General features: G+C 38.2%; 1 protein-coding gene across 1 annotated transcript in view; it reads right to left on the bottom strand.

Moving 5' to 3' along the window:
• Positions 1–14,578: 14,578 nt before the first annotated feature.
• Positions 14,579–26,095, bottom strand: part of LOC126234672 (protein gooseberry-neuro-like) — a 433,892-nt gene continuing 422,375 nt past the window's right edge. The window contains exon 7 of the mRNA XM_049943412.1: positions 14,579–14,726. Coding sequence (XP_049799369.1) covers positions 14,579–14,726 — 148 coding nt within the window. The remainder of the gene's footprint in view (positions 14,727–26,095) is intronic.

Genomic DNA, 26,095 nt, shown 5'->3' with positions numbered 1-26,095 from the left:
TGCTCGGTGAGTAGCAAGCTATCCTTTCTGTTATGTTGTTGTTATATTCCATCTTTGACTTTCCATTGTTTGATAAGTTGATTTTCATTGTTTACTATCCTTCCTGGTGTTGCTATTTTGAAGGTCAGAAGTGTATTTATTACTCTAAAATAACTGTATATGATCAAATGATCATCTCATTTAATTATTGTGGAAAATTACTAAATTAATTATTATGAGAAATTGATTACATAACATGTCCCATAAAATTAATGAAAAGAGAGGAAATGTACCAAGTTATGACAGTCATGAGCCAAACATAGTGGACAAATGAACATTCTAACAGTAGCATGATTCTGTCATTCACCTATGGAATTTCCCAGGTACCATCTTGATGGTACTTTCCAGTTATTATGCCAAGAAAATACTAGGCAACATTCATGGTGACTGTTGAGTAGCATCACTGCATGGCTGACTCCCACCTCAGTGAACTGAATGCAACAGAGAGCTGAGACCAACAACAAAGGTTGTATGAAACCAAAAATGTTATACAAAACCAAAAAGTTGCATGAGGGAGTTAGTACAGTGCAAAGCATTGGGTCTCTGCTGGGCATTCTTGAATTCACAGCTCAATCAATTCTTATTGTACAGCGTGTCCCACTCAAAAGAGGCCACACAAACATTTGTAGTAATTGCATAAAACTTTCTGATATGTCTTCATCAATACTGAAGCACAGAGTGCCTCTTTACGCGGTACTGAGTTCCAAGTTCCAAGATGAGAGGGCGCCTTGAATGCGAGTGATGAAATTAAAGGACTAGTGTATGCACTAGACAGGGAGAGTGCTACGAGGGATCAGAACACCAGTGGACGGATGCCTCATGATGTCAACAGGCAGGACGGGGCAATATGTGAAAAATGGCTTGTTGTATGGCGAAGGCATGCTAGAGGAACAAACGAGGATTGTTGCCAGTGGTGGTACTGTTTCTGGGTGCAATCAAGCCATTGTGTCTGCCTGTCTATTTGCCGTTGCTCACATACAGCTGCATCAGAAGACAGGGACTTCAGCTATATTCTGGCATTGTTCCTTAAGTTTTTAAAGATGCAGCACTTGTCACCAGGTCACTGACTACCCTGTTGGTTTTCTCAAAGAAGGTTAATGGTAGTTGTAAGGCAGTATGTTTTCTAGCAATGAGTTTAATTAAACAGTATCTTTTGTATCATGAATGATTGTGTTTTTTGGGGTAATCAACGCTCGTGTTTCGTAAAGGCAAGAGGCTCACTGCTAGCAAAATTAACGGTGCAGCATTTCCTTTCATGCTCTCAACAGTTGTGCTCTTGCAATTAATGCTCCCATTCAAGCCAACGCCAAAGCATCAGCCGTTATTAAATGTAACTGTGCAGTAATTTTTGCCGTGCGCACTAAATGACTGTGTTAATCATAGTTGTTGGTTAAAAGGCAAGGTTATGGGGGCAGCATATGTGTATTTTAGACTCACATTTTTTAAGAGGGTTATCAGCCTTGAAACAGATTGGTGTTCCTTTGTTTTAGGAAGTGTATTTTTTTCTACTTATGTGCCCATTTGGAGCAACATCCTGTTTGTACAGTGGCACTCAGTGAAGGTTCAATCTGGGCCACCTGAGTCTTTATAATGTGCGCTGGTTGCTGTGCTGGTGTGTATTTGATTTTATTGTACATTTTTTAAAAATTGCATATTTGTTTCACCTTCACTGTTTATGATATATTAATTGGTTTGCCCATGGTGCTCCTTGCATGGATACTTTTTTAATAATGCTCATGAGTTTTGGACTTCAAATGTAAATATTTAAGTTATGGATGTTGACCGTACTGCACTTGTGTAAAAATTTAACTAAACTATTTTGGTATTGGCAGATTAAGTAACTGATGATTATGCAGTTGCTTTATGAGAAAGCTTCTAGTTTTCTTTGAGATGCATGGTGTTTCAGCTTTTCATGGTGAGGATTACTTATTGCTAGTGTGTAGACAACAATTATTGTGACAAATAAAATTTGTTATTGTATTTGATTCTATGGGCTCAGTGGTTTCCACTCCTGGATGCCCATGTCCTGTTATTATATTTCACTTTCAGATTATCTCTTGAGCCAGAAAAGAGGAATGTCATACATCTCCAGGATGATGGATAGAATTGGGTATATTTTGCACAAACATGACATAAAGGCTATTTACAAACTGACCAAGATGATTAAAGAGTGTCTTAGATTGGCAGAGGACAAAAGGGCCCCACTCAGAGTGTTGGGAATATACTGCATACTGTGTACCTGTGAAGAAGTCCGTGTTGGAATGCCTGGATGATCTGTCAATACCAGGACCATTGGAAAGGACCTAAAGGGTGTTGCAGACAGGCACAGATGGAGTATGCACTGTGTGAGACTGACCACATAATATACTAATAGTAATAGAATTGGCCAAAATGCAGGTGGAGAAGAGCTACCACACTCATTTGTTAAGGGAATCCTTACAAATTCACAAACATGATAACATTTTTGACAAGAAAATAGAAGGCCTCAAGCTACACAGATCTTGGAGCCCCTTGCTGCAGTGACTGAATGTTGCATGTAATGAGAACCACTGTAGCAATGACCAGGGATTAGCCCTCAGACATTGGCATTACAGATACATACTCGTATAATCTTATGCCACAGGCTTGCCTCCAGTGTGCTGCCCTCACCGATAAATCATGATCATCATCCTGTCTACCATCTGCTATGAAGGGTGAACCTTTGACAATGACAGCCACTCTTACTGGCAAAACATCAAAAAATCATTAAACAAATGCTGGTTGGTTGATTTGGGGAGGCGACCAAACAGCAAGGTCATTGGTCCCATTTGATTAGGAAAGTATGGGAAATGCTGTGCCCTTTCAGAGGAACCATCCCGACGTTTGCCTGATGCAATTCAGGGAATTCATGGAAAACATAAATCAGGATGGCCGGATGCGGGTTTGAACTGTCATCCTGCCAAAGTCCAGTTTGGTAACCTCTGTACCACCTTTCTCAGTAACAAATGCTGGCTGAAGACCCCAAGACAAAAGAATACAGGCAATACATCAACAAGTGGCCATGAAAGCCTCAACTCTTTTGTGTGGCATATAGAGTTGACTGTGTAAGAATTGGTCTTTGGTCTCCAAAACATCTTTGATGTAGCATTTTCATTTCAGATTGCCTAAACAGATCAAGTAAATTTTATATCCTATAGTTCCTCAAGCCGTAACACATAGCATTTTTCAAGTTGGCTGCAAAGAAATTTAGGCTGCTAGGATGCTGTTAGCATTGTAATGTGTATGTGGTCATCACTGTAGGACAGGCTGAATAAAAAACACTGCATCTTCCCACTCAGCGTGCTCACAGCAGCACTACAATTCCTGTTGTAAGCCTTTACAGTTGTTGGACAATAGAAGCCAATGTGATGGCCTAGGCATCACAGGTTCAGAGCACATAGCTACCAACATTTGGAGACAGGTCCATATCTATTGCAGTGTTCCAGCGCAGAGTCAACACAAAGAATGAAGCTCTTAAAATTTTAGGGACAACATTACAGTCATCCCATGCTTGTGGTAATATTTCATGATTAAGACACTGCCTTTTGCTGTATGCAACACTTGTCTACCCACTAATTCCAATTATATGCATAGTAGCTGAAGAATTGTACTTAGTACAAACCAAGAGTCATATTATTTCAATCTTTGTTTCTGGAGCTGGATTCTTTTTTCAAACTCACTCACGCATATGTTGATTTGCATCTTTTTATGTTGATTAGGAATGCTGGCATTTCCTTTCACATTTCCTCTTAATTTAATTTCCCTTTATACCCAAGCTTAGCCAGTACCAACCTCCTCATTAACACAAGAGAGAACACTGCTCAGCCGACATATACAGGGTGAGTCAGGAGGAAAGATACATGCTATGAGATGCGATAGTATTACTGAATAGGGCATATATCCACATCAAGTTTTTTGTTCAGAATCACTAATGCCATCACCCGTCAAAACAAGTACCTTTCCTCCTGACTCATCCTGTATCAAATCTTAATAATCTGCAGTTATATCTGGTACAGCCTTCTATATATCTTTTGAGTCTTTTATTCATGTGGGTCTTACTTTATTGGTGTATGCCATCATTTATAGAACTCCTTGTACCTGTGAGCTGAAGCAGAAATTTCAGACCAGAAATACAGAAAAGTCCTGTAACCAAAACTAAAATCATCACAGCTGTGGATAATTCAGTAAATTTCTGAAACTGCATTATAAACAACATTTGCCATAATTTATAAAGATCTATCCTGCACTTCTTAAACAACAGTAACTTGTTTCTTTTCTTTCCTTGTGTGTAATCAGGCAGAAATCTGTAGTATACTGTATAGTTTTGTGGTGATGTGCATTAGCTGCTTTGTTTATATGTGTTGTCTTGTATATACAGGGTAGTCCATTGATCGTGACCGGGCCAAATATCTCACAAAATAAGTATCAAATGAAAAAACTACAAAGAACGAAACTTGTCTAGCTTGAAGGGGGAAACCAGATGGCGCTATGGTTGGCCTGCTAGATGGCGCTGCCATAGGTCAAACGGATCTCAATTGCGTTTTTCAAAAAGGAACCCCCATTTTTTATTACATATTCGTGTAGTACGTGAAGAAATATGAATGTTTTAGTTGGACCACTTTTTTCGCTTTCTGATAGATGCTGCTGTAATAGTCACAATCATATGGCTCACAATTTTAGAAGAACAGTTGGTAACAGGTAGGTTTTTTAAATTAAAATACAGGATGTAGGTACGTATGAACATTTTATTTCGGTTGTTCCAATGTGATACGTGTACCTTTGGGAACTTATCATTTCTGAGAACGCATGCTGTTACAGCATGATTACCTGTGAATACCACATTAATGCAATAAATGCTCAAAATGATGTCCTTCAACCCCAATGCATTTGGCATTACTTGTAACGACATTCCTCTCAACAGTGAATAGTTCGCCTTCCGTAATGTTTGCACATGCATTGACAATGCGCTGACTCATGTTTTCAGGTGTTGTCGGTGGATCATGATAGCAAATATCCTTCAACTTTCCCCACAGAAAGAAATCCGGAGACGTTAGATCCAGTGAATGTACGGGCCATGGTATGGTGCTTCAATGACCAATCCGCCTGTCATGAAATATGCTATTCAATACTGCTTCAACAGCATGCGAGCTATGTGCCAGACATCCTTCATGTTGGAAGTACATTGCCATTCTGTCATGCAGTGAAACATTCTGTAGTAACATCGGTAAAACATTATGTAGGAAATCAACATACATTGCACCATTTAGATTGCCTTCGATAAAATGGGGGCCAATTATCCTTCCCCCTTAATGCCGCATCATACATTAAGCCATCAAGGTCACTGATGTTCCACTTGTCACAGCCATCATGGATTTTCCGTTGCCCAATAGTGCATATTATGCGGGTTTACGTTACCGCTGTTGGAGAATGATGCTTCGTCGCTAAATAGATTACGTGCGAAAAATCTGTCATCATCCCGTAATTTCTCTTGTGCCTAGTAGCAGAACTGTACACTATGTTCAAAGTCGTCGCCATGCAACTCCTGGTGCATAGAAATGTGTTATGAGTGCAATCGATGTCGATGTAGCATTCTCAACACTGATGTTTTTGAGATTCCAGATTCACATGCACTTTGTCCGCTAGTGATGTGTGGATTAGCCGTGACAGCTGCTAAAACACCTACTTGGGCATCATCATTTGTTGCAGGTTGTGGCTGACGTTTCACATGTGGCTGAACATTTCCTGTTTCCTTAAATAATGTAACTATCCAGCGAACAGTCTGGACACTTGAATGATGTCATCCAGGATACCGAGCAGCATACATAACACACACCCATTGGGTGTGCAATTGGTAAACGGTCCATTTTAACACGGGTAATGTATCACGAAGCAAATACCGTGCGCACTAGCGGAATGTTACATGATACCACATACTTATACGTTTGTGACTATTACAGCACCATCTATCACAAAGCTAAAAATGGGGCCCAACTAAAACATTCACATTTCTTTACGTACTACACAAATATGTTATAAAAAATTAGGGTTCCTTTTTAAAAAAAACACAGTGATATCCGTTTGACCTATGGCAGCGCCATCTAGCGGACCAACCATAGCGCCATCTGGTTTCCCCCTTCAAGCTAGACGAGTTTCGTTCTTTGTAGTTTTTTTGTTTGATGCTTATTTCGTGAGATATTTTGCCCAGTCACTATCAATGGACTATCCTGTATATGTATCCGAAGAACCTTTTAGAAATTAAACGTGACTCGGAAGAATGAAAGTCTAAACACTCTATGCAAGGAAGTTGGATTTACATTCTCAAGGAAACCGAAAATCCTGAATGCAAATTACAGCTGTTAAAACTATGTGAGTATCTGGTTTCTATTCCCATACACAGCGCCACTGTGGAATGAGTATTTTCAGTGATGTCAGCCCAATGGACTGATGAAAGAATCTACTGCTGCCAGTGACTGTGGAATCAATCCCAAAGTGACAGTTTAACCAAAATTTGACTTGCATGGAGTTTTGTAAATACATTAACAGGAAAAAAACACTTGCTGAAAAATATTATATCTTCCAAAAAATACGACGTACCAACTACTTCTGCCACAACAAGTCCATGTAATTGTGTTCTAAATAAAAAGTAATTATATTAAAGAATTTTTTTTACTTCATTTCTTCACTCCCATCTCAGAGTGTCCCAATGAGGTACCAGCTAGATATGGCAACCCAAAGCAGAGCTTGAAGTGAGGTTCGCTTTTCTGTGCCATAAATGCAGCTGGCCGGCACTGATAAAAGTCAGAGTTTTTACCAATCACAATATAGTGTGGTGGTGTGGGCTGGGATCAGTGAGGGCAGTCTGGTATTGCTTGTCCTTGCGATTAAGCCTTGAGGAATTTGCTTCTGTCATAATTGTACTTAAGTGTAATTGTTGGATGTGGATTTCTGAGTGTACCATTATTATTTCAAATTTAAAAACATGGTGATGCCATTGCGAAATTATTGTCTATAAGCGACAAGTCATTGCGACTTTAGCTTGTTTATTCATTTTCCTGATAGATTCTGAAGTAGGTTGTATAACTATGTAGATTGTGTTGTCCTGCTTGTTGTCTTCTGGGATGCTGTGGAAGTGTTGGTGGTAGCTAAGTAGAGATCATTCTAGTAAGCCATTCTTCTTGTATTATCTTATTTTTATGTCCTCTTGGAAAGTCGTTTGTGGAGAAAAGCAATATTGTTTTATCTATATTATGTATGCCTCTGTCTTATGGTACATTTTCACTATATGAGTATATTATTGCAACCACTTTGAAAATCCGATTATTTTATTACTGTGGGGCAAATAATCATTTAATTTCTTTTTGACATGTCAGTTGTCACCCAAAGTTAATTATTCTAAGAGGTTGCGCTTAAGGGTTTGCTATACTCGAATGCACTCTGGCAGCGTAAATTGTTGTTTTTTTTTTTATAAGAGAAAGACTGATTAAAAGACTCAGCTTGCTAATTAAATCCTGTGCCATAGTGTGCTATCTAAAACACAATCTGCTTTTATCCATCATTTCCATTTTTTAAAGAATTACGGATGTTTCATGAATTTCGTTAACTACTCTACTTAAAAATAAGGTGCAAAATATATTGAAAACATTGATTATTGGGACTCTAGGTATACAGGGTGGTCCATTGATTGTGATCAGGCCAAATATCTCATGAAATAAGTGTCAAAACGAAAAAACTACAAAGGACGAAACTTGTCTAGCTTGAAGGGGGAAACCTGATGGTGCTATGGTTGGTCTGCTAGATGGCGCTGCCATAGGTCAAATGGATATCAACTGCTTTTTTTTAAAATAGGAACCCCCATTCTTTATTACATATTCATGTAGTATGTAAAGAAATATGAATGTTTTAGTTGGACCACTTTTTTCGTTTTCTGATAGATGCCACTGTAATAGTCACAAACATATGGCTCACAATTTTAGATGAACAGTTGGTAACAGGTAGGTTTTTTAAATTAAAATACAGAAGGTAGGTACATTTGAACATTTTATTTTGGTTTTTCCAATGTGATACAAGTACCTTTGTGAACTTATCATATTTGAGAACGCATGCTGTTACAGCATGATTACCTGTAAATACCACATTAATGCAGTAAATGCTCAAAATGATGTACGTCAACTTCATCTACATCTACATCTACATCTACATCTATACTCCGCAAGCCACCCAACGGTGTGGGGCAGAGGGCACTTTACGTGCCACTGTCATTACCTCCCTTTCCTGTTCCAGTCGCGTATGGTTCGCGGGAAGAACGACTGTCTGAAAGCCTCCATGCGTGCTCGAATCCCTCTAATTTTATATTCATGATCTCCTCGGGTGGTATAAGTAGGGGGAATCAATATATTCGATACCTCATCCAGAAACGCACCCTCTTGAAACCTGGCGAGCAAGCTACAACGCGATGCAGAGCACCTCTCTTCCACAGTCTGCCACTTGAGTTCGCTAAACATCTCCATAATGCTATCACAGTTACCAAATAACCCTGTGACGAAACACGCCACTCTTCTTTGGATCTTCTCTATCTCCTCCGTCAACCCGATCTGGTACGGATCCCACACTGATGAGCAATACTGAAGTATAAGTCGAACAAGTGTTTTGTAAGCCACCTCCTTTGTTGATGGACTACATTTTCTAAGGACTCTCCCAATGAATCTCATCCTGGTACCCACCTTACCAACAATTAATTTTATATGATCATTCCACTTCAAATTGTTCCACACGCATACTCCCAGATATTTTACAGAAGTAACTGCTACCAGTGTTTGTTCCGCTATCATATAATCATACAATAAAGGATCCTTCTTTCTATGTACTCGCAATACATTACATTTGTCTATGTTAAGGGCCGGTTGCCACTCCCTGCACCAAGTGCCTATCCGCTGCAGATCTTCCTGCATTTCGCTACAATTTTCTAATGCTGAAACTTCTCTGTATACTACAGCATCATCCACGAAAAGCCGCATGGAACTTCCGACACTATCTACTAGGTCATTTATATATATTGTAAAAAGCAATGGTCCCATAACACTCCCCTGTGGCATGCCAGAGGTTACTTTAACGTCTGTAGACGTCTCTTCATTGAGAACAACATGCTGTGTTCTGTTTGCTAAAAACTCTTCTATCCAGCCACACAGCTGGTCCGATATTCCGTAGGCTCTTACTTTGTTTATCAGGCGACAGTGCAGAACTGTATCGAACGCCTTCCAGAAGTCAAGGAAAATAGCATCTACCTGGGAGCTTGTATCTAATATTTTCTGGGTCTCATGAACAAATAAAGGGAGTTGGGTCTCACACGATCAACATCAGAGATATAGGTCTATAGTTTTGAACATCTGACCGATGACCCTTCTTGAAGACTGGGACTACCTGTGCTCTTTTCCAATCATTTGGAACCTTCCGTTCGTCTAGAGACTTGCAGTACACAGCTGTTCAATGAATTTGGCAATACGTGTAATGACATTCCTCTCTACAGCGTGTAGTTTACCTTCTGTAATGTTCACACATGCATTGACAATGCGCTGATGCATGTTTTCAGGTGTTGTCGGTGGATCATGATAGCAAATATCCTTCAACTTTCCCCACAGAAAGAAATCCGGGGACATCAGATCCGGTGAACGTACCGGCCATGCTTCGACGACCAATCCATCTGTCATGAAATATCCTATTCAATATGCTTCAACCACATGCGAGCTATGTGCCAGACATCCATCATGTTGTAAGTACATCGCCATTCTGTCATGCAGTGAAACATCTTGTAGTAACATCGGTAGAACATTACGTAGGAAATCAGTATACATTGCACCATTTAGATTGCCATCGATAAAATGGGGGCCAAATATCCTTCCTCCCATAATGCCGCACCATACATTAACACGCGAACGTCGCTGATGTTCCACTTGTCACAGCCATCGTGGATTTTCCGTTGCCCGATAGTGCATATTATGCCGGTTTACGTTACCACTGTTGGTGAATGACGCTTCGTCGCTAAATAGAACGCGTGGAAAATGTCTGTCTCCGTCCCGTAATTTCTCTTGTACCCAGTGGCAGAACCGTACACGATGTTCAGTGTCGTCGCCATGCAATTCCTGGTGCATAGAAATATGGTACGGGTGCAGTCGATGTTGATGTAGCATTCTCAACACCGATGATTTTGAGATTCCCGATTCTCGCGTAATTTGTCTGCTACTGTAGTGGGGATTAGCCGTGACAGCAGCTAAAACACCTACTTGGGCATCATCATTTGTTGCAGGTCGTGGTTGACGTTTCACATGTGGCTGAACACTTCCTGTTTCCTTAAATAACGTAACTATCTGGTGAACGGTCCGGACATTACGATGATGTCATCCAGGATACCGAGCACCATACATAACACATGCCCGTTGGACATTTTGATCACAATAGTCATACATCAACATGATAATGACCTTTTCTGCAATTGGTAAATGGTCCATTTTAACACAGGTAATGTATCACGAAGCAAATACCATCCACACTGGCAGAATGTTACGTGATACCACATACTTATACATTTGTGACTATTAAAGCGCTATCTATCACAAAGCAAAAAAAGTGGTCCAATTAAAAGGTTCATATTTCTTTAGGTAATACATGAATTTGTAATAAAAGATGGGGATTCCTATTTTAAAAAATGCAGTTGATATCCGTTTGAAATATGGCAGCGCCATCTAGCGAGCCAACCATACTGCAATCTGGTTTCCCCCTTCAAGCTAGACTAGTTTCGTTCTTTGTAGTTGCTTTGTTTGATGCTTATTTCAACAGATATTTGGCCCGGTCACTATCAGTGGACCACCTTGTATAGTTCTTCCCGTTTCCAACCTACATATGATATGTGACTATCATGAATCAAAATTTTTATCTACAATTTAAAATATGTATCACTGAATGAATCGCATGTACGGCAGTTAATCCTTCCTTGACTGGCATATCTTTTCTAATTGTTGTGTGATTTTTTTCTTTTTTTTTTTTTTACATTCAGGTTTGTCAAAGTCTCCAATTTCACAATATTTAAAAATGCACTTTTTATTTTTTTAATTTGCTGTCACCCTTTTCACTGATTTGATGATGATGATGCCTATTTCATATTGTGTGTATTTGTGCAGTTTTCACTTTTAAATGCTTCATTCATCCACTTTTCTTGATAATCTATTTTATACCTTATATTCAGACCTTCCTCTGCATTTTACTCTCTGTTGTTCTTCTTACTGTTAAATTAGTGTCCCTAGTGTCCTAATCCAAACACACCTAGCCATTCAGTTCATTTGGTACAAATTTTCCTTGGACTTCTCTTTCTCTTACGTTGCCTAGTATATTTCTGTCTTTGACTGTATCTATTGCTTTAGTCACTCCACCATTCTGGAGCAACAGTGTTTGTTACTTTTTTTCATGTCTTCTGACTATCTGTGTCATCCTTTCATGGAGCACACTCTTTCTAGTGTAGAATACCAGGAACTACTTGTACAACTATAGGCAAATGTTTGAGGCAAATAGATTTCTTCTTGCTTTAGAAACTTTGTTCAAATTTGCTACATCCAACTTTCTTCTGATAGTTATATAATTTCATAACCTATTTAACTGAGCCCTTTAACTTCTTCTTGTGTGCAGAAGCAGTTATAGAAGATGTGGTACTTTAATTATATTATTTTATTGGAATGCAGCTGATTTTAATGAAGTCTTCTTTTAATAAAATTGTATTCTCGAACTTATTCTCCTCCCCTCCTGTACATTGCTGCATGACTGCTGGAATGTAAGATTGTGCCTGTCCCTGAAAACTGCTTGCCAGACAGGAAACTATGATATAATGTATTGTTCTGGTTCAGAATCCGTGATCTTTTCTTCCTTACACTCTCCTTGGCTTGTTTAGAATTCTCTGTAGTGCTTCTAATTAACAGTGTTGACTTTCAAGTACTCATTCATGCATGATAACAATGCTGCTTTGTTTCGGGATCACACTGGAAAATCTATGTTTCATTATCTGTGTTGACATCTATGGGCAAGGATGCATGTTTGGTGGATTGGTTGATGAATATCACCCCTATTGCTTTTTTGTTCCAATGTTAGTTTTCCAGTATAATATTTTCATAAACTTTTTCATGTTTAATTCACAATGAAAAATTTGCTTTACATTCTTTTTGTTAGAGTTTGCCATTTTGGTGAGCATCTAGATCTCCAGAAATTTGCCTTTTCAAAAAGTTTATTTGATTTTATGCTCCCATGTAAAGTAAAGAATTTAATTTTAGAGCCAACAACAGTCTGTGGATAACCAATGGTAAAAATCTCTATCAAATTTTGAAAAGCAGTGGAGGAGACTGTAAAAATATAGACACAAAATTTAGTTGATCTGTAACAAACGTCCTTAACAAACATTTTGCAAAAGCTTCCTGTGAAATACGAAAATCAGGTATTGATTTGTAGTGTACACATACATTTTCTTGAAAAGGCCTTGTTTGCTTTTTGTGGCAAAAAAGCAGAAGTTTTTCCATGCAAAAGAAGATGAAAGCTGGGAAAGTTTAGAAGAGTAAAAATTGTTAAAACAGTACAGTCGTAGTGCCATTTCTTGAGATATGCTGTCAGCCAGTATATGATTTTAAAGACTGTAAATTAATAAGAAATAAGAGCAGTTTCCTGTTCTTGTCAATAGGAAAACATTAAGAATGATTGAATAGTGTGTTAGAGTAGGGATTATAGAAACTCTGTTTCTGTTTATAAATTCCAATATTCTCTTTTCAAATACATATCAATTCACCATTTTCATTGCTACTATATACATGCATATTTGTGAATGCAAAGAACAAAAGCAGACTTCTTATATTTCATCTATACAAGAAGCTTTGTAGTCCATTACGAATGGATAAATTTATTAAAATATGTCATTCTTCTAACTAAGTAAACAAACTACCAGGTATCATTGATATATACAGTATTTGTTATATCAGTTGCACCTAACATGCATTCTGAGTTCTCATTATTTGCACTGTCATTTTGCAATAAAACGTTATTAAAACTAAGGAACAATGTATTTCAAGTATATTAAAATTTATTTCATTTCAGTTACAGTATCGCAATATCCAAACTATATTTTAAAATATTTGTACTCAAAATAAGTCTGAATTGGAGCTACCATTATCTTGTTTCATCATTCATTTGATTTTGGGCCCAAGTGACTTTCTTGTCAGCTACGTTTCAAAAGCAGCCAATCTCCAAAAGCATTTATTATCTTTTTTTTGTGTCAAGAGATTGTTAAACCTCCATTTGAGTGTCAACTGAAGTAGTAATTTTTGCTGGCTCTTTTTGGGCAATGCTTTATAAATGATTCAGTTTTTTGTAATACATTTTTATGTTTCTGCTGTCATAAATTAAGTTGGAATAATTTTAATGGCAGATATGTTAGATCATACTCAGTTAATAAATTTAGGTCTTATGGATTACTAAATATGTATCCTGTGCCTCAATAAGAGAGCACTTCATGCTAATTATCAGTTTCCAAAGTGACAAGAAGTACTATTTCTAATATTCTACTTCAGGAGCTGGCTTTTTCTGGTAATCAGTAGAAGATGTGTTGTTCAGATAAACTACTGCTGTTTACACTAAAGAAAGTAATGCTGTGGTAGAAGGCACATAATATATATTTCTGAAATATTTTCTCCTAAAGCTGGTCTATTTCATATGGCATTTAGAGGTGGCAGAAATACCAGTTAATTTATTTGAACTGATTATATCCGTGTAAATAACAACACTTAACTGTGTACCTGTAATGTGGTGTGAATACTACTATCTGTCTTATGTAAATTCATTATAGTTTGCTGAGGTTATAAAAATATTCCAAACACATGCATTGGAAAATACTGCAGAATAGGATGTCACAAGGTTTTTAAAAGTGTTGTGATTTGATATATACATGATATTACCCTGTATTTTTTAATAATTTTTGATAAAAATTAATCTCTCAATGAACTTTTTAATGAAGAAACTTCCAGTATAACAGGAGAATATGCATTATCAGTGGAAGTAGCTGGAGTGGATTTATCTAACTATGAAAAACTAAACTTAATGTGTATCTACACTTGATTCTTATTTTTTACACTTTCAGTAATACTGGTATGAATGTATATTTCTCATCTTCAAAAGGAAGTGGTAATGCATTTTTGATTCTGGATTCTATCAAGTTAGATAGAATGTTTAAAGAAAAGCCGACAATAGTAACAATAGACATTCACATATTTGGAGGAAGCTATATGACCAGTCACTTCTTACCTTGTGAGCAAATTGAGAACTTGGAAGTGCAGTTGCACTCTAGCCTGTATTGTGTTTTTACAAATGGTAAAATAATTAATGTCAGCAGTTATAATGACAAACATCCAATAAAAAATAAATATATTTCAGTAATGTATAAGACATCTTGAAGAAACAATTTCATTTTCAGATTACATCCATCATTAATAATCTAGTGTTATCAGAAATGACTTGCAGCACCCTGTGGCAAAGCTGGTTTACATTCATAGTTCCTATATGAAACATTTGCACCAACAAGCTGTGGCACTGTATTAGTTTGTTGCATGAGAGTGGAACTCATATTCTGTGCTCCAGCAGAATAAGCATCCCTGAAACAAGAAAAATGTTATATATATGGTTAATATTTGGTGAAGGATGTAAACATATGTTGAATTCTGTTTCAGTTTTTTTTTTCTGTAATTACAAAAGTCATTTCATTACCTTGAGTGTTGCAAAACATTATTCCTATAAATGAGAGATAAGAAAAAGAACCCATAGGCATAAAAGTCATAATTTTTCTCTGATTTGTTTGTTTTCTCAGTTTGTATTACAATAAGATTGAATGCATATCTTGAATACACATAAAATAATCAACAGTCTCAGATTGTCACATAGTGCATTTATGATAGTGTATTTAGGGACATCAATTACTCATAGACAACAAAACCATCATCCCTTTTGTGACTAAGCCCAAAAAGGATGATGTTCTTGTTGACTAGATATTCTAGAGTGCACGTAACATGTTGTCTGTTGTCCTTATTAAACACTTCCATGCAACTAAGAATCTTTTATTCAATGAAAATTTATCCCACAGTATGATGACATAACACATTCAGTGTTATTGTAATGGATCTTAGAGCTTTGCAAGGCCCCAGTTTAAAAGAATAGTTGATTATGTATTACCTAGTTGAACAGTTAGTGTTGGAAGGATCCTCTATGTTATACAGCTGGCGTAAAGCAACTCCTAAAGAAATAGTGACTTCTCCATAGTAGCTGCAAAACAAGACATTCTGTGTGTGTGTGTGTGTGTGTGTGTGTGTAAAACAAGGCATTTTGTGTGTGTGTGTGTGTGTGTGTGTGTGTGTGTGTGTGTGTGTGACAGAGAGAGAGGGGGGGGGGGGGGGGGAGATCCTGAATGAAAAACATTTAAACCTACATTACATCTATATATGTACTCCTCAAACCTCTGTGAAGAGGGTAATTAGCAAGGTACCACATGTCAAGGTTCCTTCCTGTTCTAATTACATATGGAGAGCACAGCAAGAATCACTGCTGAAATGCAAGTGTGCTGTAATTAGTCTAGTCTTGTCTCCATGTATGTCACTATGGGAGTGATGCTTGAGGGGGGGAGGCGGTGAAGAATTTCTCCAAATTTTCACTTAATACTGGGTCTTCAAACTTTTTAAGTAGACTTCCGTGAGATAACTGGCATCTCTCTTCAAATGTCTGCCAATTCAGTTTTTCAAAATTTCCATGACACTCTCTTATGAGGCAAATATACCTGTGACAATTTGTGCCAACCTTCTTGGTACATATTCATTGTCCACTGTTTGTCCTATCTGGTAAGGGTCCCACACACTAGAACTATATTCTAACACTGGAAGTACAAATAATTTTAAGCATTCGCTCATCACATCTTAGAATATTGTTAAAGTGTACGGGACCCACACCAAATAGACTAACAGGGGACGCTGAATGTATACAAAGGTGGGCAGCACAAAGGTACTTTCACTCTTGGGAGATTGTTTGGCTTTCAGAAATGTAGTGCATGTAGCCTTCACTGACAATTGCAGAAGATCTCTTTCAAAAACCTAGGAAATTCTGATCATATTCACACAAAGGCTGTAAATGACCTGAAAGTTATGCCCAGATACTCTTGGATAACAGATAACCTTAAATTGAGGGTAGCAAAACAGGAGTGGAAATGATGAACTGTATTTTCAAATGATTCTCTACTAAGGGAGATACAGAAGTGCTGCCCCAGTTTACTTCTCACACACAGCAAAGTGACTTAGAAATTAGTGTCTGGGAAGTTGAGAAACAGTTACAATCACTACAATCAAACAAGACTCCAGAGTCCATTGGGATCCCTGATAGGTTATATCCAGAATTTGCAGTTGACTTAAGTTCATATTGACCACAATATAGTGTAGATCCACTGAACAAAAGAAATCACAGGTCACCTTCATCTACAGGAGTGTAAACAGAAGTGATCCACAGAAGTATCATCCATCCTCACTGAAATCCATCTGTTATATAATCCTAGAATCTATTCTGAGCTCAAACATAATAATGTACCTCTTAACAGGATGATTTCCTCCATGCAAACCACCATGGATTTCATAAATGCTAGCCATATGAAACCCAACTTGCACTTTTTTCACATAACACTCTATAAGCCTGACTAGGTGAGCACTGTTATGTCTTGGCTTCCAAACAGCATTTGACTCAGCACTGCACAAGCATTTATTAACAAAAGTACTTCTATATGGCGTATGAGACAACCCGTGGTTTGGGGTAGTGTGTTGGACTAGTAATCAAAACATCCACAATCCTGGGTTTGAACTTTGCCACTGCTTAAATGTCATCAGCAGTGGCGGCCAAAGACTTCCGGTGTAGGAAGCCACTCCTTTATGACAACGGCCATTTCAAAGATGATAGAGAACAGACAGAGGTTCAGGGCACTTCTTGCCCCTGTGGTGGGAAACTGCCCCTAAAAGGCAGAAGAATCAGCAATGATCAATTGCATGAGGATGCAGAAGGCAATGGAAACCACTACATTAAAGACACATAATGTGTACCCACAGGACATGTGGCCTGTACTTGAAAAAGTGTCATGATGATCACTCCATTGGCAAAAGATTCTGAGCTAGTCCCTCATTCAGATCTCTACAGGGGGACTGCTGGGTGAGAGGTGACTGTGAGGAAAATATTGAATACCCAGTGAAAGGGTAACATTCTACAAGTTGGGTTACAAAATGTCAGAAGTCTGAACGTGGTAGGTAAGCTAGAAAATCTGAAAATGGAAATGCTAATGGTCAGTTTTGATGTAGTTGGGTCATTGAAGTGAAATGGGAAAAGACAAGTATTTCTGGTCAGATGAGTATAGGGTACTATCAAGAGCAGCAGAAAATGGTATAACGTGAGTATGATTCATAGTGAACGGGAAGGCAGGGCAGAGAGTGAGTAATTGTGAAAAGTTCAGTGATAGGGTAGTTCTCATCAGAATCTACAGCAAACCAATGCTGACAACAATAGTTCAAGTATATATGCTGGCATCGCAAGCAGAGGCTGAAGAGGTAGAGAAAGTATACAAGGATATTGAAAAGGTAATTCAGTACATAAAGAGAGATGAAAATCTAATAGCCATGGGAGATTGGAATGTGATTGTAGGGTAAGGAGTGGAAGAATTGTTTATGGGAGAATATGTACTTGGTACTAGGAAGGAAAGAGGATAAAGGTTAATTGAGTTCTGCAATAAATTTCAGCTAGTAATAGCGAGTACTCTGTTCAAGAATCACAAGAGTTGGAGGTATACATGGAAAAGGCTGGTAAATAGGGGAAGATTCCAATTACATTACGCCATGGTCAGGCAGAGGTTCCAAAATCAGGTGTACCCAGGACCAGTTACTGACACAGATCAGAATTTAGTAATGATGAAGAGCAGGCTGAAGTTTAAGATTAGTCAGGAAGAATTAGTGCACACAGAAGTGGGATACAAAAGTAGTAATGGATGAAGAGACACAATTGAAGTTCTCTGAGGCTATAGAAGCTGCAGTAATGAATAGCTCAGTAGGCATTTCAGCTAAAAAGGAATGAGTATCTCTAAAAAGGGCAATCACAGTAGTTGGGAAGAAAAAAGTAGGTACCAGGAAGGTAACCGTGAAGAAACCATGGATAACGGAAGAAATATTTCAGCTGATCAGTGAAAGGAAGTACAAAAATGCACAGGGAAATTCAAGGATACAAAAATACAAGTCACTTAGAACAAAATTAATAGGAAGTGCAGGGAAGCTAAGGTGAAATGGAAGCATGAAAAATGTGAAGAAATTGAAAAAGAAGTGATTGTTGGAAAGTCTGACTCAGTGTATAGAAAAGTCAAAAAAAGGTTCAGTGAAATTAAAATCAAGGGTGGTAATGTTAAGGGTGCAATGGGAACTCCACTGTTAGACGCAGAAGAGAGAGTAGATAGGTTGAAAAGGTGCACTTAAGGCCTGTATTAGGGGCAGGACTTGTATGATGGGACAGAAGAAGAAATGAGAGTCGACAGGGAAGAGAAGCAGCATCCAGTATTAGAATCAGGATTTAAATGAACTTTGGATTACTTAACTTCAAATAAGGTGGAAGGGATTGATAATTTTGTATTGTAGTTTCTAAATGTGTCAGGGAAAGTGGCAACAAAACAACAATTCACATTCGTATGTAGAATGTATGGGACTGGTGATATACCATCAGGCTTTTAGAAAAACATCATCCACACAATTCTGAAGACAGCAAAAGCTGACAAGTGCAAGAATTATCACACAGTCAGCTTAACTGCTCATGTACCCAAGTGGCTGACAAGAATAATATACAGGAGAATGGAAAAGAAAATTGAGGATCTGTTAGATAATAATAAGTTTGGCTCTAGGAAAGGTAAAAGCACCAGACAGGTGTTCTGACATTGTGCTTCAAAATGGATGCAAGACAAAGGAAGACCAAGACACTTCCATTGGATTTTTCGACTTTGAAAAGGCATTCGACAGTGTAAAATGGTGCAATATGTTCAAACCTCTGAGAAAAATAGAAGTAAGCTGTAGGGAAGGATAGGTAATATATCTTGTCAGGCGGTCCATAAGTAAAAATTATCAATATACCATAATATTACATGCAACTGAGGAAGACAGGACTACAAAAGTTGAAGATGTCAATATACATTGTGTACAAGAACCAAGAAGGAACAATAAGACTGAGTGACCAAGAACAAAGTGCTAGGATTAAAAAGAGTGTACGACAGGGATGTAGTCTTTTACCTCTGATTTTCAATCTATATGTCAAAGAAGCAGTGGTGGAAATGAAAGAAAGGTCCAAGAGTGGAATTTAAAATTCAAGTGAAAGGATATCAATTATGAGATTCACTGATGTCATTGTTATCCTCAGAGAAAGGGAAGGAGACTTGCAGGATATGTAGAATGCAATGAACAATCTAATGGGTGCAGAAATTGGATTGAAAGTAAATCAAAGAAAGATGAAACTAATGATACATAGCAGAAATGAGAAGAGCGAGAAACTTAACATCAGAATTGCGGATCATGGAGTAGACAAAGTAAAGAGATTCTGCAACCTAGGCGGCAAAATAACCCATGCTGGATGGAGGCAGGATGACATAAGAAGCAGACTAGGACTGGCAAAATGGGAATTCCTTGCCAGTAGAATTGTACTAGTATCAAACACAGGCCTTAATTTGAGGAAGAAATTTCTGAGAATGTGCACTTGGAGCACAGCATTGTATGGTAGTGAAACATGGGCTGCAGGAAGACTGGAAAAGAAAAGAATTGGAGCATTTGAGATGTGGTGCTACAAAAGAATGTTGAAAATTAGGTGGAACTATAAGGTAAGGAATGAGGAGGTCCTCCAGAGAATTGGTGAGGAAAGGAACGTTTGGAAAATACTGACAAGAAGAAGGGACAGGATGACAGGACATCTGCTAAGCTACCAGGGAAAAACTTTCATGGTTCTTAAGGGTTTGTAGAGGGTAAATAATTATAGAGGAAGACAGAGATTGCAATATATCCAGCAAATAATTGAGAATGTAGGTTGCAATTGCTACTATGAGATGAAAGGTTGGCACAGGAGAGGAATTCATGGCAGCCTGTTATCTTGGATGGAGAGTCACTAATGGAAGTACAAGTGACTTATAGGGAAGTTAGTTGTGACCCTAGTTGTTCAGTTGTATATTAATTTCCTGGCAGACAATATTAATAGTAACCTCAGACTCTTTTCAAATGATGCAGTTTTCTATAACGAAGTAGTGTCTGGATAAAACTGCATAAATATCCAGTAGGTTCTTGATAAGATTTCAAAGAATTACAAAGAATAGCAGCTTCGGTAAATGATGTAAATACGTGCACTTTGCAAAATGAAAAACCTTAGTACCTTATGACTACAAAATCAATAATTCACATTTTGAATTAGGCATCTCACACAAATACATTGGAAATCAGTCTTCTGATTAGTGTGATGCAGCCTGCCACAGCTTCCTCTCCTGAGACAACTTCTTCAATTCAGAATAGCACTCAGATCCATTTCCCTCAGTCATTTGCTAGTATATTCAAATCTCTGTGTTCCCCTACAATTTTTAGTCTCTACAGCTGCAGTACCAGTGAAGTTATTCCCTGATGTCTTAACATATGTCCTTTCATCCTTCCCCTTCTTCTTGTCAGTGTTCCTCATATTGTACTTCTCTTGCCAATTCTGTGGAGGGCCTCCTAATTTCTTATCTTCTCTGTTTATTTAACATCCAGTTTCCCCACAATCAATGATTCACTTTCAATGCTGTGCTCCAAATATACACTCCCAAATATTTCTTCCTCGAATTAAAACTATTGTTAAAATACTGGTAGACTTTTTTGGCCAGAAATGCTGTTTTTGCCTGTGGTAGTCTGCTTTTTGTGTCCCACTTGCTTCATCTATCATGTGTGTTGCAAAGTTGTATTCCTCCAGCATATCAAACAGGGGACGACACAACACGCCATTGTGGCCTTTGCTCAAGGTGACTGCTACTCTATGTTTCCAATTAGAGTAAGTGTTCAAGCATAGTACCACCAACCCCAGTACACCTAATGATCTGCTTTTCAAATAACCATACACAGGACAGAAGCACAGCTGTGGTAACATCAGCACACTTATTTCTGATGCACTCAGCCATGTCTTCATGGCCTCTTGGCACTTGCTGGTACACTTTATCTTTTAATTAACCCCACAGAAAGAAATCCAGCAACATCAAATCCCATGACCTAGCAGGCCAATTAATAGGATCACCTCTGCCAATCCACTAAACAATATAAATATGGTCTAATACCTCCCGTGCTTCAAGTACATAATGTGCTGTGCAACTGTCATGCCGAAACGTTATGCATTCTCGAACGTCCAGGGCACCACATTGCAGTAGTACCCTTTTCTAAGAAAGTTTGACATTTGTGTCCATTCAACATGCCATTGATAAAATATGGAACAATGAGTTTGTTCCCCAAGATGCCACACCATTCGTTAACTGACCAAAAACATAGATGATCAACTTGCAACAGTGGGGGATTGTCTACACTCCAGTAATGCATATTATGCCGGTTAACACTACCATGGTTTGTGAATGTAGACTCATCGGAAACTAGTACCTCAGTGAAGAACGTGGGTGTCTCTCTCTCTCTCTCTCTCTCTCTCTCTCTCTCTCTCTCTCTCTTCCTCCCCCCCCCACCCCCCTCCCCACCCACATCTAAATCCATAGGACCAAATTGAGGAGCAAAACTCCAAGGACATGAAATGTGTCAGTACATGAAATTACAGTATAAAAGTAATACCAGCTAAAATAAAATGTTTATGAACCCAAAAAAGTTAAAGCTTAAGTTTGAGTGAATGCAATCAGCAGCATAACATAGGAAACGGCTTAATTTTTCAAGGAACTTCTCAACAGAATAGGAGTGATCCATGAGAAAACTTCAGTTTCAGTTTGAAAGCACATGGATTAATGCTAATAAATTTTTGAATTCTTGTGGTGGCGTACTGAAAACAGATGCAGCAGTGTACTGCACAAGAGTCAATGAAGTGTGATCCAAATGCAGATTAGATTTCCGTCTAGTGTTAATTCTTGTGGAATAAGCTGATATTGTTAACAAGAAACAAAAGTAAAGAATATATACATTGAGAAGTCAGTGTCAGAATACCCAGACTAGTGAACAGGAATCGACAAGAGGTTCGCAAACTTACACCATCTTTTGCCCATACTGCCCATTTCTGAGCCAAAAATATCATTTGAGAATGGGAAGAGTTACCCCAAAAATATAATACCATACAACATAAGCAAAGTAGACTAATTTTTGTGTTGAATAATCATTTACTTCAGATACCGTTTCAATAGTAAAAACAGCAGCATTAAGCCTTTGATCAAGATCCTGAACGTGGGCTTTCCATGACTTTTTACTATCTATATGAACACCTAGAAATTTGAACTGTTCAGTTTCACTAATCATATTCGCATTCTGTGAAATTAAAACGTCAGTTTTCATTGAATTGTGTGTTACAAACTGTAAAAACTGAGTCTTACCGAGATTTAGTGTTAGTTTATTTTATTTTTTACAAGCCATGAACTTATGTAATGAACTGTACTATTTGAACCAGAGCTTATGTTGAACTCAACATCCTTTACTTCCAAGCTAGCGTCATCAGTAAACAGAAATGTTTTAGAATTATCTGTAATACTAGAGGGAATATGATTTATATAAATAAGGAACAGGAGTGGCCCCAACACTGATCCTAGGGGCACCTGCCATTTCATCGTGCCCCACTCAGACCCCACACCACAGCCATTCTCGACACTGTGAATAATGACCTTTTTCTGTCTGTTGTTAAAGTGAGAGGTGAACCAATTGTGAGCTACTCCCCATATTCCACAGTGGTTCAACTTCTGGAGCAATATTTCATGATCAAGTCAATCAAATGCCTTAGTTAATTAAAAAAAATTGACTAGTGTTCAAAACATTTTGTTTAATCGATCCACTACCTCACAGAGAAAAGAGATTATGCTCTTTCAGTTGTTAGACCACTTCTAAAGCCGGTCTGTGCATTTGATAGCAAATTATGTGACATAAAATGATCAATTATCATTAAATACACAGCCTTTTCAATAACTATAGCAAACATTGATGACATAGAAATAGGTCTAAATTGTCTAAATTATCCCTTCCTCTCTTTTTATAAAGCAGCTTTACTAATGAGTATTTTTATCTCTGAGGAAACTGACCATTCTTAAAGGAAAAATTACTGATATGGCTAAGTACAGCACTTTAATATTCTGCTAGGCACTCCATCATATCCATGAGAGTCCTTAGTTTTCAGCAATTTAATTATTGACTCACTCTCCACCTTGTCAGTATCATAGAGGAGTATTTCAGACATCAATCTCAGAAAGGTAATTTTCCAAGAGAGTTATATGATTCCCTGTAGAAACTAAGTTTTTGTTTAATTAACCAGCAGTGCTCAGAAAATGGTTGTTAAATACTGTACATACATCTGACTTACCATTACAGAAATATTTTTATTATGAACTGACTGTATATCATCAACCTTGTGCTGCTGACCAGACACTTCCTTCCAAACTGATCATATATTTTTAATTCGTTGAGGTGCCCATTCACAAAACACTACCCAGTTATGGAAATCAGTGCCATGAAGTTCTTGATGCAACAGCACATGATGATGTTGATATTTATGACAATGCAGTAGTGTGACGATACTATCTAGAGATTTACTAGAATTGCTGTGTAATTGCCGAGTGCTTATGCATGGGTTGTGGTGTACTGCTGCTAGTACAGTTGTTTCATTAGCTTCTTCTGTAACATATTTGCTTCATTTCCTTTTGCCACTCCGTTTGCTGTCATCAGACATAAAGACACTCACAACCTTGTAAAAGAATGAGCGAGAGCGAGCTTTCTCTAGAAAATGCTTGGCATACAAGGCAACAGCAGCCTCAACAATTCTTCTACATTCTCCATAAATCGTGATCATTTCAAATTCTTTTCTGTGGTTGCAACATTCATCATCCACTTGCACATCTGTTCTCCAAATGATACAAGGGTAATCCCAAAAGTAAGGTCTCCTATTTTTTATAAGTACATAGACCTGTTTATTTCTACAATGGTTCACATCAGTTTACACCTTGAACATTTAGCTATTTTTCAACGTAATCACCATTTCTGTTGATACATTTTTGTAGACGCTGTGGCAGTTTTTGTATACCCATGTCATACCAGCTCGCCGCCATGCTGTTCAGAAAATTATGAACCTCTTCTTTCACCTCATCATCGGAGCTGAATCGCTGGGACCACAATTAATGCTGCGGGTACTGTGAGACTCTGAAAAAACTCAAATGGGCAATTCAGAACCGGAAAAGAGGAATGTTGAGCAAGGGCGTACACATTCTTCATGACAACGCTTACCCACACATTGCTCTGCAAACCGTTGCTCTCCTGCAACTGTTTCAGTGGAACATAATCACTCACCCACCCTATAGTCCTGACTTGGCACCTAGTGACTATCACCTGTTCTCTAGGTTAAAAGAACATTTGGCTGGAAAGCGATTCAGCTCCGACAACGAGGTGAAAGAAGAGGTTCATAACTTTCTGAACAGCATGGCAGTGAGCTGGTATATGCTGAATCTATCCTTCCCATTGACCATATCTTTTTTTGGGTTTCTTCACATTTTTCCTGCTCCTAGTTCACTTTAGCACCCTAGTGAACTTGAGCATCCCTTCGCTTCCTAAACACTGAGGTGACAAAAGTCATGGGATACCTCCTAATATTGCATCAGACCTTGTTTTACCTGGAATTGTGAAGCTGCTTGACATGGCATGGACTCAACAACTTGTTGGAAGTCCCCTGTAGGAATATTGATCCATGCTGCCTCTGTAGCTGCCCATAATTATAGAAGTGTTGTCAGAGCAGGATTTTGTGCAGAAACTGACCTCTCAGTTATGTCCCATAAATGTTTGATGGGATTCATGTTGGGGAATCTGATAGCCAAATCATTCACTCAATTTGTATAGAATGTTTTTCAAACCATTTGTGAACAGTTTTGGCCCGGAAACATGGCACATTGTCATTCATAAAAATTCCATCGTTATTTGGAAACATTACGTCAATGAATGGCTCTAAATAGTCTCCAAATAGTCAAACACAACCATTTCCAGTGACTGATTGGTTCAGTTGGACCAGATAACCCAGTCCGTTCCATGTGAACCATAGCTATGAAGCCACCACAAGCTTGCACAGCACTTCATTGACAACTTGGATCCATGGCTTTGTGGGATCTGCACCACACTTGAACCCTACTATCAGCTCTTACCAACTGAAATTTGGACCCATCTGACCAGGCCACAGTTTTCCATTCTTCTAGGAACCAGCCTATATGGTTACGAGTCCAGGAGAGGTACTGCAGGCAATGTCAAGCTGTTAGCAAAGACACTCACATCAGTCGTCTGCTCCCATAGCCAATTAATGCCAATTTTGCTGCTCTGTCCTAACGGATATGTGTGTTGTATGTGCCACAGAAATTTTTTTGATTATTTCATGCAGTGTTGCTCATCTGTTAGCACTGACATTTCTATGCAAATGCCACTGCTCTCGGTCATTAAGTGAAGGCCGTTGGCCACTTCGTTGTCCATGGTGAGAGGTAATGCCTGAAATTTGGTGTTCTTGGCACACTCTTAACCCTGTGGATCTCAGAATATTGAATTCCCTAATGATTTCCAAAGTGGAATGCCCCATGTGTAGAGCTCCAACTACCATTACACATTCAAAGTCTGTTAATTTCCATTGTGCAGCCATAATCCCATTACAAATCTTTTCACATGAATTACCTGCATATAAATGACAGTTCCATCAATTAACTGCCCTTTTATACCTTGTGTATGTGATACTACATCCCCGTGTATATGTGCATATCACT

This window comes from Schistocerca nitens, chromosome 2, assembly GCF_023898315.1.
Source record: "Schistocerca nitens isolate TAMUIC-IGC-003100 chromosome 2, iqSchNite1.1, whole genome shotgun sequence".
Lineage (NCBI taxonomy): Eukaryota > Metazoa > Arthropoda > Insecta > Orthoptera > Acrididae > Schistocerca > Schistocerca nitens.
Note: the sequence above shows the minus strand (reverse complement) of the source record. Positions and strands in the feature narration are given on the sequence as shown.